The sequence below is a fragment of the Plecotus auritus genome (assembly GCF_963455305.1).
Source record: "Plecotus auritus genome assembly, chromosome: 3".
Taxonomy (NCBI): Eukaryota; Metazoa; Chordata; class Mammalia; order Chiroptera; family Vespertilionidae; genus Plecotus; species Plecotus auritus.
Genome location: NC_137772.1, coordinates 33,327,137 through 33,339,503, shown reverse-complemented (window position 1 = coordinate 33,339,503; position 12,367 = coordinate 33,327,137). Strand labels below are relative to the sequence as shown.

Here is a 12,367-nt window from a genome sequence, read left to right as displayed (position 1 = left end):
CTTGGGCTAAATGTATGACTGACAACAGAATTGGCAAATCTATAAGCAAGAAGGCCATAATATAATTGCTCCTACAGAGTTCTTGTTGGATAGTTTGGTTATCCAGCTACTTAGTTATTATGTTTTTCAATGTTTACTAGTCACAGTTTTAACCACCCAAAGTCCTTTCATTCATTGTTTACAGCTTTGAAAACATGTCTTAGTGAAGCACACTTCCTTTTCTCCTCTATACCCAAGCCATTCCCAGCCTCTCCTCTTCTCATTCCAGGATTTTCTAGGAAAAGATGTGAGTGTTCCATTTCTACCCTGAATCATATTCTACTAATAACTTATTGGGAGCCTATTGTGTGCAAGACCCAGGGCTTCCCCTTGTGCACCTCTGTCCCTGATAATAAAGTTGTAATAGAGCATGCTTGTGGGAAACCCGCACATAGTCCTTTCTCCACAGTGAGCTCCAGGAGAGCAGAGCTGTGTCTGTCTCCCTTATCACTCTGATCACCACTAAGCACAGTGCCTGGCACACACAGTCACAGAAAAAAACAGTCAGCAAGTGACTGAAACCAACATGGAATTAAATATCAGTAATGAAGTTGACACTGCTATAGAATTAATCAATAGGCAGGGTACACTGCGTGGGATATCCAGAAGCCAAAGTGGACTGACTGTGCATGGGAAACACTGAAAACAGATGAGATTAAAAAAAATGGGCTTATGTTGAAATCACTCCCACATAAAAGGTTGACTTTAGCTGGTATAGGCTATATATTTATTATAAGGAAAATCATCTATATGTTAAAATGCTTTTCAGCCCAATCCTACATACTATCTGGCCCATCCTATATCATAAAAGCCTAATATGCTAAGTGTCCAGTCATCTGGTCAGCCATTCAACCAATCAAACCATAATATGCTAATGATATGCTAAGGCCGCTCAACCATTCACTATGATGTGCACTTACCACCAGGGGGCAGACAGTCCAACCAGTAGGTTAGCTTGCTGCTAAGGTCCAACTGATCGGGACTGAGCGAGACAGGGCGGACACACCCTAGAGCCCTCCCGCAGTCCCTCCCCAGCTGGCCAACCTCCCGTGTCCCTCCCTGGCCCCAACCCTGCACCAGTGGGGTCCATCAGCCTGGCCTGTGCCCTCTCGCAATCCGGGCTGAGGGACTCCCCACCCCAAGTGCACGCATTTCATGCATCAGGCCTCTAGTCTTATATACAAACGAATGTACAAAAAGGCCAAAGAAGGACTTGCCCAGGTCACCTCTGGAAGAACTGAAACCAAACCCACATGCCCACATCACTGAGTCCAGGACCCCTGTGCATCTTTGTGCTGCACCTGAGGTCCTCAGGCCTCACCTGGCTGGCCTGGGGGTCCAGGATTTCCCGGAAAGCCCGCTTGTCCTTTGTCACCAGCGGGGCCACTTGGGCCATACCCTGGAGGCCCAGGAGGGCCGATGTCACCACGACTTCCGGGAAATCCAACTCCTCCAGGGGGGCCACGGTCTCCTTTTAATCCTGCTGAACCCTGAGATAAAACAAGAAAAAGAAATCTTATTATCAGTCATACCAACACTCCTGTCCGTGTCACATTTTTACACAGTCAGTAGTAAATAAGTACCAGGGTTTAACTGGCTTATGCTATTTATTTACTGTAACCCTTCTACAAAGATCAACTTGTGGTTAATAAATGAAACCAGCATTCTTTCCTCTAAGTTGAGCAATCATCCTCCCTCCCTTATCCTACATAAGGAGATACTTCAAAGAGTGAGGCATTTATATCTGGAATCTTCTTATAAAAGATGACTTGAACACCATTCACTTGAATCTTCACCACCCTTCCGACATGAGAAAATCTTTTCAGTTCCCTCCAATACATCAGAAGACAATGATCCATTATTATCTAATTATCAAGTCAACACCAACAGCGTAGGTTTACAGACAAGTTTTCCCATGGACCATGAAACAAGTTCACTTATGACAATTAGCATTTAAGTGAGAATATGTAAATATGATACAAATTATTCTTCATTATTTGCATAGCCATTTGTACAATGCATGTTCAGAGTCTGGAAATAAACATACCGGGGAGCCTTTGGGGCCGGGCAGACCTGGATGGCCATCTCTTCCGGGAGTCCCTGATCTGCCTGGCATGCCGGGTTGTCCTGGGAAACCTGGGTCTCCTTTGTCACCTTTGAGTCGCATGTCGAAGTAAATCTCACCAGGCTCTCCCTTGGCTCCTGGCTGGCCCATCAGCCCTGGTGAACCTTGAGGGCCCTGAAAGGACAAAGCTTTATGACACCCCTGGAGACGTTCATCCATAGAACAAACCAGCATGGCTGGTTACACAGTCAACACAAAATCAAGAAGCCACCTCCTTGAAAATGGTGATGTGTTTAGATCTCCTCATTCATTTACTAGAAACCATCCAATAGCTGTGACAAAGCCCTGATCTGACCTCACTTCTTGTAAAAACACTTTAAAAATATTCCTTTTAGGGATTCTAAACAGAGACTGGAATACAAGCGGGGGAATAATGGTGTGGCACTGGGTACCCAGCTTGCGGAATGGTTCTTAGGTAGCTTTCTTGCCCCTTACAACTGTTAAACATTCACCAGAACATTTTAGCAACTGTTGGAAGGCAATGAATGTGTAAGGTCCTGGGCCCAGGAACTGCAGAAATGGCTTCTAGGTGGAGATGGTGGTTAAGAATCAACGAGGGCTGGGAAGAGCCATGTTTTCTCTAAGTCTAGTCACTGTTGAAATTGTCCAGGTTTAAACTTACACTCCAAATTCTGGAGGAGAGGTTTCCAGGGCACCAGAGAGACAGGAAACTCTGGGAAGGGAATGCAAAAGAATCGACTTTCCCAGGAGACAAACAGAATATTTTTCAGTTCCTGGAAAGTTAAATCTGCAAGGGATGCCCACACCCATGGAGGGTTTCTCCACCAACCACTCTGAGAGTTGGGGTTCATAAGGAAAACAGGCAAGGTTGCAAGTAATTGTCTCTCTAGCTTGTTCTCTTAGGCCTGGGAGAGAAATCTCTTTAGCCTCCCTGCTGACTTGGCAGAATTTAAAACTCTTTATAATTCATTTAATTTGAATTCCTTTTCATAAATTCCCTCTCAAGCGGTTCTTAGATATCTGTGAATCACACATATGTGTGTCTATGTGTAATATATATGTCTCAAAGGAAGAATTGGAAGACAAAAGACATACCAAAATGCATACAATCTTTAGATTTAAGAAGTGGCTACCATTTATTAACCATGTGTCCCAATCATTGGTGTGTGTGTGTGTGTGTGTGTGTGTGTGTGTGTGTGTGTGTATAATCTCTGATTCTTATCCCAACGCTGCAGGAAAAATATTCAAAGCACCTTTTAGCAGATGAGGGAGCTAATACTCAAGATAACAGTCAGGCAGTCTTATTTTGGTTGTACTTTATCCCCACACCACATGAGCACTGAAGAGTCAGGTATTATCTCATAAAAGCTGCCTCTACACAAATGTGGAGATGAGGCTGGCAGAGGTTCCGAGGCCTGCTCAGGTCACACAAGTGGTAAATTTGGGACTAACCTAGGTAGGGCTGAATCATTTTCCTGCCCATATTGCTTCCTCTGAGCTGAAACAATGCCAGCTAAGGAATGAGCAGTTGCTCTTTCTCTACCAAACATGGCACAGTACCTTCTTAGATGCACCATCCAGTGTGCTTCCAGAAGCCTGGAGAGTCTGCAACAAGTCTGCACTGTCCAATACTAAATATTTAAATTAAATAACATTAAAACTTCAGCTCCTTAGTTACACTAGCCACACTTCATGGACTCAATAGCAACCACAGACCAGTGGCTACCAAACTGGACAGCCCAGGCACAGACATCTCTATCGTGGCAGAAAGTTCTCCTGGACAGACACAGCTGGTTGGAACTGGCCCTGAGCTAGACGTGCCCCTTATAACAGAGGATACTTCATTCAGATGTAACTGGGAAAGGTAGAAGATGTCCAACCTATTTGCTCTTGTCCCAAGAATGGCAACTCTTTATCTCTACTAGCCACCTGCTAGAAAGGTTAGCAGAGGGTCAAAGAAATTTCATTATTTAGTTGAAAGGTATTGTGGTATTTTGTAGCTTTTTCGCTTGAGTTAATATTAGCTCCTATGCATCCTTAAGTCTCAGCTAAAGCTAGAGTCCTCTGTGAAACCTTTCCTGATAGGTAGAGCTGCTTTCTCCTGTATCACCATGGTGTAATGCGTGATTCTCGTTATAAAACTTGCTTTGTTTATTAGGAACTTTTGCTTGCACATCTGTCTTTATACTAGTCTTTCAGGACTTTGAAGGCAGGACCAAGGCTTTCTATCTTTGTATCCTTAATGTCTGCAACTAAGGAGATAATGGGGGAAGTATATGTTGAACTGGCAACATTCACCAATAGAAAATAAATACCAATGTAAGAAATTATTACCAATGTATATGTTTCTCAACACAGAAGCATCATTACGTTATTTTATAGTGATTATACAAAAATATAGTTTTCTAATACTGTGAGCCTAGGGTGAGAAAATATAATTTTTTAAAATAAGAATGACCTTGTTCACTATCATTCAAGGGAGAAATCTAGATTTTTTTGAAAAGGAACATCTATGACCCTAGGCTATCTCATGGGGTTACTTTGCCACAGAACTTCTTAATCCTAAGCAATTCAAAGGTCTTTTGATCCACATCCCTTAAGATAAATATGGAGGAAATCAAGTAGCGCCTTGAAAATTTAGCACTGGCTGCACAAATGCGAGAAGATCCCATGGCTATGTGGTCTGCTCCTAAAAAGTGGTGCCACTGTGGGGGAAGCCAGGAGGAGTTCATTTCAATTATCCACTCCCAGCAATCAGAGCCTGCCCCTGCAGCGTGGGCTTCCACCTCTGTCAGGAGCCAGACTCTTGTGATCTGTCCTTTTTTCCCAAAATCAAACACTTGGCTTTCAAAAGAACATGTCACCAAAGTGCCATCTACACCAAATGAAAACTCTGAGCACTTCATCACTTTCTCATTTTAATCTACGTCCCAGTATACTCCATGGGTTCCTGAGTACCTCTTTTAGCCTCCAGCCAAATTTGACATAAGAACCACACTTTTGAGCTAGTTAAACCATACAGCCTCAAATAAAAGAAAAATTACTTTCTTCTCAATTAAATTATTTACCCATAAAACAATTTTTAGGCATTTTTTTCCCCATCTACAGAAAGCAGCTCTTGATGGGGAAGGCATAGGATTAAAATTTTTGTGGCACGTTTTCTTTACTTTCTTCTTTATCGTGACTTCTACTCAACCATCCTTCTCTCTCATCTCCTTCCTCTTTATCCCTTTTTATTAGAGTTGAGGCTGGAGAAATGGATGTCTGGACTGGTTTCCGGGCACTGTGGAGGCAGAAAGAATTCCAGAAAGGCCAAGTAGATAAAGACTATGTCCAGAGGTTAAAAGCATCCTTTACTGCTGCCTTCAAAGTTTTTCTGCCTTTGATCGCCACCACAGCCAGAGCTTGCCAGCGATGGGAACTTCTAATGGATTTAGAAATATTTTAAACAATTGCAACTTCTAACTTATCTCCCCAGACCCAGGGAAGCTCTGGAAAGCAGCATCTCAAGACCTAACTTCAAAAGGAGAAAACTATTGCTGAATCCCAGCTGTTCCATTCCCATTTCAACTCCTTTTTACCCTGACCCGCCTTTATAGAAGCATCCAGTAATATTTTTCTTAAATATGAATGTTAGAGTGCTACAACAAGAAAGAATAATGCTAAAGACTTGAGGTTCAATCTATGACAAAAGGAAAGGGAAAATGGAAATGAAAGTAATTTGTAGGAAGTAGTTAATGCTTACAGAACTTATAAGAACTAAGAAAATATGAAGAGAACAATGTCCTAAGGTTTAAAAGCTTTAGATATAAAGCTGATTATATGAAATAAAATAATGTCCTTCAATAGTTAAGATTACTACTACTTTTTTTAATCGCTTCTTTTAAAACAAACTAGAAGAGCTAAGAAGCTACTGTTTTGATTAACTGAAAGGTTTCACATCCATATGATTGAGGTATTTCATTTATAGATATTAAAAAAGCATCTTTAAAATAGAGTTCGGTGTTAGGAATTTTCAAAATATGTATCTGTTAGAAGAAGAATAAAAAATATTTTAAATTCCTAGGAGGACACCGGTCAGTTTTCCTCCCTCTCTCCCTAGAAACTATTGTTGCTAAACTTATCCATGAACATAAGTTTGTAGGTGATTTGGTATGATAAGCAGTAATTGTGCAGAAGAACAATTCAACTCAACAGTGTCGCTGCTAAGAGGTAATCCTTGGTGGCATCATTTGTTTCAAGAACTCCCAGAGACCCTGTGGGAAAGGGACACACTAGCACTCGGCTGCACCTGGACACAAGTAAGTGGCAACTGAATTCTGACCAGGTGAGAAGAAGGGCAGTTGAGATGCTGGTTCTGGATTCCAACAGTCCTGCTCATTCTCAGGGGAATGAGTGAAGAGGGACACAGGGAGTAATTCTAGACTGCTGGACCAAGAGATACTTTCACCAGCTCCCAAATACAGGAAACACTGTATTGCAAATGCAAAAATATGCACCTTCTAACATGGACATGAACTCAGACAGGCTTACTCACAGGCAATCCTTCCACACCGTCCCTGCCAGGTAGACCTTTCTCGCCCTTGGCCCCTGGCTGCCCCGGGTAACCTTTTATAAGAGACAGAGAAAAAATTACAGCACATTATTGATAATATACTTTCTAATAACTCAAAAGCTTTTTAAATTTTTTTGAGACTCAGAAGTACAAAAAAAAAAAAAGATTCAAAGTACAAAGGTCTTTATACAAAAATGAATGATGTTTTAAGAATATCAAAAAGTAATAATGAGCCAGGCCACAGTGGCTCAGTGGTTGAGTGTCAACCTATGAACCAGGAGGTCATAGTTTGATTCCTGGTCAGGGCACATGCCTGGGTTGGGAGCTCAATCCCAGTGTGGGGCATGCAGGAGGCAGTCGATCAATGATTCTCTCTCATCATTGATGTTTCTCTCTCTCTCCCCCTCTATCTTTCTCTCTGAAATCAATAAAAATATTTTTTTAAAAAAGAAAATAATAAAAATGCTCAAGGTGAGCTCGGAAAGGGAAAAGTGACCCCAAATGCATAAAGGTAACATTGAAGTGGGATGGTTCCAAATCGCCTCACCCCGCCCCAGACCACTTCCCATAAAGACATTCAGTTAACTTCTTTCGAGATAATGAAATTTGCAGAGCTGAGTAAGCCATACGTTGCTATCCTTTTATCAGGACATTTTAATGACAATGAATTTATAGGCCATCTTGATAATTTTCAACAAAGTGGATACATCCTGGAAGTTGAGTATAACAGTCTCATTATTACGTTTTAGTTCTGAATGCAGAAAATCAGGTCTCTTGTGGAGTAAGATACATTCCACTGTGAAGGTTCCAGCCCACTGAAGCAAAGTCTGACCTGGTCCCTTTCACATTTGGGGTCTTACCTATATCTCCTGGGGGCCCCTGTGGCCCGGGGGGTCCACGAAGTCCTTCTGTGTCACAGACAAGGCAACCCTCTCCTTTTTGACCTAAAAAGGGAAACACAGGGTACTTTTATGTAACAAGTGAACAGAAGTCTCTGCAGTGTGGTGACAGAATAAAAGGGCAAAGAAGGCTGTCATTTTAAGAGTGACACATTCAAATGTGTGCTTTCTCAATTATCTAACCCCTGCTCCAGACCCCTCTGCTAACCTGCCGCGTGTCCCTGTCACTGGGCATATTTCACGGGTAACCATTTTCAACAAATCACTAAAAGGTGATCCAGAACTCAATTCTGCCTATCATCCTGAAGTTTTGACTGCTTTGACAATTTTGTCTCCCACTCTATAATGTCCCATTATTTTTAGTATTTGTTAGCAAACTGTACATAGCGCTCCTGGACTTAAACCCAGGTAACAAGCTGACAGATGATCACTGAGAATAAGAAGCCCCCAAATCAAGAACAAATATCTGACCTGACATTGAGGTGGAAAAGTAGAGATAGCAGCACAAAAAAATGGAAGGGAATGCCTTTCTTTGGAAATTTTAACACATTTTGTCCTGACTTTCAAACTAAGCTAAAAGGCCTTAGGGCAGCCGTGGGCAAACTACGGCCCACGGGCCGGATCCGGCTGTTCTATCCGGTTCTCTTGCTCTCCCCTCTGCTCCTTTACTTTGAATTTATATTAGTTCACACAAACACTCCATCCATGCTTTTGTTCCAGCCCTCCAGTCCAGTTTAAAAACCCATTGTGGCCCTCGAGTCAAAAAGTTTGCCCACCCCTGCCTTAGGGTATCCTAAACCTTAAAATGTCTGGTTTCTAGGTACAAATCAGGTTTAATGTAGAGCAGAGTGCATGTGGAGATGCCCATGTTTGGAAGTCAGAGAGGCTGGTCCGCATCACCCTCGTGCCCTCGCCTGGATGGGCACTCCCAGCCCCAGGCACGGCTACTACACACTCCTCTCCAACAGGCCCCACGGTCAGGGACAGAAAAGGACCATTGCAGACAGCCTTGTGTCCCTGAGCTCTGGGCACGGTGCACTGCTTCGTTCTGTGTTCTTCCCAGAGGCAGAACATTAGCCCATCCCTGGGACAGACACAAAATGCAAGTCTGCTATCAACCCAGCTACGTTCTGGGCGCCCTGGGGTTCCGTGGATGTGTGCTGTGAGTCCAGGAGTTGGCGGGGAGAGGCACTAGCACCACAGTCTGGGCGGGCTGATGGTTCTCGAGCAGGAGTATGAAGACACGGGAGAAAGACTCTTCTCTTAGGATTCCAGAGACGGATAAACAAAACCACAGTACAGAGAACCTTTTGACCATTGGCTCTGTCGTAAAATGTAGCAGCCCACCTCAGAAAGGACTCCCTACCTGGTAACTAGAGCGATTCACTGAAAGACAAATGACAGTGACTGGGGGAACCCCCAACCCAGCTCCAATGACTTCTGAGATCACTTCCATCTAAGGTTCTATAACTTGCATGGCTGCCAAAATTCTAAGATTTAGCTGAAACTGTTCTCCATGAAGCATTTGTGTTTTAGACTTTTGAAGAGTAAAAATTCTTAACAACCTAAAGCCAGAAATGGTACACAATGGGGTAGGTTTGGGGAGCAGCCTCCTATTTGTTCCACCCTTGGGTACTGAGAGGTGTATTGGAATATCCCTTGTTTATTACACTCTAAAATAGAACTGTCGGTGTGGCGATTATCCACTCTGTTTCCAAGATGGTGAAGGGATTATGATGTGTCCTGAGTTGGTGTTATAGCAAAAACTTGGGAAGAATAAGGATAAAATTGAGAGCACTGGATAGTCAGCTGGTCCATGAACAGATTTGCTCACACTGATTATGGCTTAGAAGGGTGGTGAGCATCCCAGGTGTGCATTTGTGGTTTGGCTTGAAAGACATGCCTCCTTTGAGAAGGGAACTCTCCAACTTTGAACTGAAAGGTCAGAGTAAGACATCAGTCTGAGAAATTCACCTGCCGGCCGTGGAGAAGGTAAAGGGCAGCAACTCTGACATCAGGGCCCTCTCTCCTCATTGTCTCCCAGGTGAGAGCTGCCTCTCAAAATCCAACAACAGGAAAATCCCAGCAGAGTTGTAGGGAGACACATCCTAGAATGGACTTTGCAGGGAGTTCCAAATAAAGGGAGACTACATCCACGTCCACCCCAACCCAGTGAGTTTGCAGACATACTAATATATTATAGGCCTTAGCACAATCACCATTAAAAAAAAAAAAAAAAAGTAATCTCTTACCTTTCTCTCCAACTTCACCCAACAATCCTGGTTGCCCTGGAATTCCAGGAGGACCCGGATCACCAACTGGTCCAGGCCGGCATTCCACTTGTCCATCTGAAATGGATTTTTAAAGTTATAGGATCATTCCTACCTAACTGAAGCTAGGTATTTCCACACTTGGTAATTCAATCTCTCTTATAAAACCAAACTGTTTGGGGCTACTTGGTAAGTATTAGAAATCCAGCTTTAGTTTGCTCACAAACAGGACCAGCACACATAGCATCCATCCATCTACTCAGCATCACACGCCATCACTTCTCAAATGTCTACTAGTATTTCACAATTCTGAAACATGTCTCATGAGCCCTGTCTTATGCTTTATTTAATTTTTATCTTGCCAAGTACACACCATCATCCTTATCATACAGATTAAGAAATGGGGGCTCGAAAAAGTTAAGTGGTTTCTTCATCATCATACATCTGTGACATCACAAAGAAGACTTGAGCCACTTTATTCCTTACTTTTCCTAAGCAAACTTTCAGCAAAGCAAAAATTATTTAGAGTTGCAGACTGTCCGTGGAGAAATGTCTCTAACTGATAGTTCCTATTCAATTCTGAGCATCATTCATGTGACTCTAGATAAGCTAAAATACGTTTTATTTTCAGTACAAACTGCACAACTCAACTGGTTCACTTTTCAGCTTTAGAAGCCAGGAGACTCAGAGCTGGTTAACATATTTCTTATTCCTTTAAACCAGTTTTATGGTTTTATTTTTACTATTCCTTTCTGTAGCAAGGCTAATTTTGCAAAGATACCTAAGGGGGCCGTAAAGAATTCATCCATCACTGGACACACCAGCCTTCTGTACTGCATGTGAACTCGGGAGCCCCCTCAAAGACCTGGGCCAGCCCTTCCCTGCAGCCTGTCCTCGAGGGGACTCCACATGAAATGGTCCCAGAGGGAGCTTACCTGCGTAGCCTGGCGGTCCAGGAGGTCCAGGGAGCCCAGGAGGGCCCGGAAATCCATCTCTTCCACTTGGTCCTGGCAAAGACGCCCCTGGATATCCTTGGTCACCTTTTTCTCCTCTTTCACCAGGGAAGCCGGGAGCACCAGCCTGCCCAGGTATCGGGAGGCCTGAAACCAGAACAAAACCTCACCTAAATAATCACAAGTTGAATGTCAACCGCACAAACTAATTTTCTTAACTGTTGAAGGAAAAGTGAGCAGTGACCATTGCTAAAAGGGGAACTGCTGAAACAAGTTGACAGGCTTCTCACCATGTACATGTAAATGCTAACAGTCAGATGCTTCCTACACATTAACTTGAAGGAAAGATCAGAGCCAGGCAGAGTAGGCGTGCCTCAACAAGAGACGTGAACAGTCCCACCGGTTAAATACATGTTTCTAGCTACATGCTAACCTGTCCCTTACAAAATGAACACCTTTCCCATGAACACATCTTGTTTTCATAACTAGAAAAAGGTGCTACAGAACTGTTAAACATTTTATGCAAATATCTAATGTACATGATAAAATGTTCAGAATGTAACCACAGAGAAGATTTACAGCATTCTTTAAAAATCAGTCCGAGATGCTCACCTGGGGGGCCTGGCAGGCCTTGCTGTCCTGGGAAACCTAAAAAGAGAAAGAGTCGGACAGGCTGAGGCTGGTGCACTTGTGATTGACGGTTCATATCTCTGTGCCCAGGAGTACCCACTGCCAAGGGGAACAGGAAGCCTGAACGCATGGAAATGCGGTGCCCCTGAAGCTACAGAGATGCCAGGGGAGGGGCCCCGGGATGGACAGTGTGACAATGAAACATGAGCTCGAGTGAGACTCGGTCACCACGTGGTCCTGCGAGGCATGCAGATGTTTTCAAGGTGCAAACGAGTGCAGGTCAAAAATGGAAGAAAGGATGAGAGAGAGAGACAAGGGGAGGAGAGGAGGAAAGAGGAAGAGAGGGAAAGACAAAGGAAAGGAACATACCTTTGGGGCCTGGCTCTCCTTTCAACCCTGGAGGCCCGGGGGAGCCCCGCTCGCCTTTTTCTCCCAAGGGTCCTATGCCGGTCACCTGAATTACAGAACATGAGATCACGGTGGGGCCCAGGAGGGGCTGGTGCTATAGGTGAAGAAGCTAACGCTTTTTCTGTCATTGCATGAAATGTGAAAGAGAAGTAGTCATGGGGCGGGGGAAGTCAAAACATACAAAATAAATATTCCACAATGTCCTCCTTGCAGAGAACTCCACCAGGCAGCTCTACTTCCTTCTGTAATAATTTGCCTGGCAGGAGCTTTACCAACGAGGTAAAGTTAGAAAAACATTAATTCCAAGGTTTAGGTTTGGAATTTCTAAATGTCCATACAAGCCATAACATGGGTAGTCTCCTTTAAAGGGTGCTAGCAAAAGAACACCCTTACATTTCCTCTGTTTGCAACAGAACACTCCAACTTTTTTACTGGAAGAGTTTTCTCCTTTCTTTTTTTATTAAATGGTCCAAAGCAGGGACCTCCTTAAGGTCCTAGGGATAGAAGGCAAAAAGAATGCACTTTTG

General features: G+C 43.4%; 1 protein-coding gene across 2 annotated transcripts in view; it reads right to left on the bottom strand.

Moving 5' to 3' along the window:
* Positions 1-12,367, bottom strand: part of COL4A1 (collagen type IV alpha 1 chain) — a 140,231-nt gene that overhangs the window by 30,363 nt on the left and 97,501 nt on the right. For both annotated transcript variants that reach the window (XR_013960181.1, XM_080661168.1), the window contains exons 19-26: positions 11,802-11,886; positions 11,415-11,450; positions 10,785-10,949; positions 9,832-9,927; positions 7,541-7,624; positions 6,663-6,733; positions 2,087-2,278; positions 1,361-1,529 (exon numbers count right to left, since the gene is read on the bottom strand). Coding sequence is in view for 1 of the 2 variants with exons in the window: in XM_080661168.1 (XP_080517294.1) it covers positions 1,361-1,529; positions 2,087-2,278; positions 6,663-6,733; positions 7,541-7,624; positions 9,832-9,927; positions 10,785-10,949; positions 11,415-11,450; positions 11,802-11,886 (898 nt within the window). In the remaining variant the exon portion in view is untranslated. The remainder of the gene's footprint in view (positions 1-1,360; positions 1,530-2,086; positions 2,279-6,662; positions 6,734-7,540; positions 7,625-9,831; positions 9,928-10,784; positions 10,950-11,414; positions 11,451-11,801; positions 11,887-12,367) is intronic.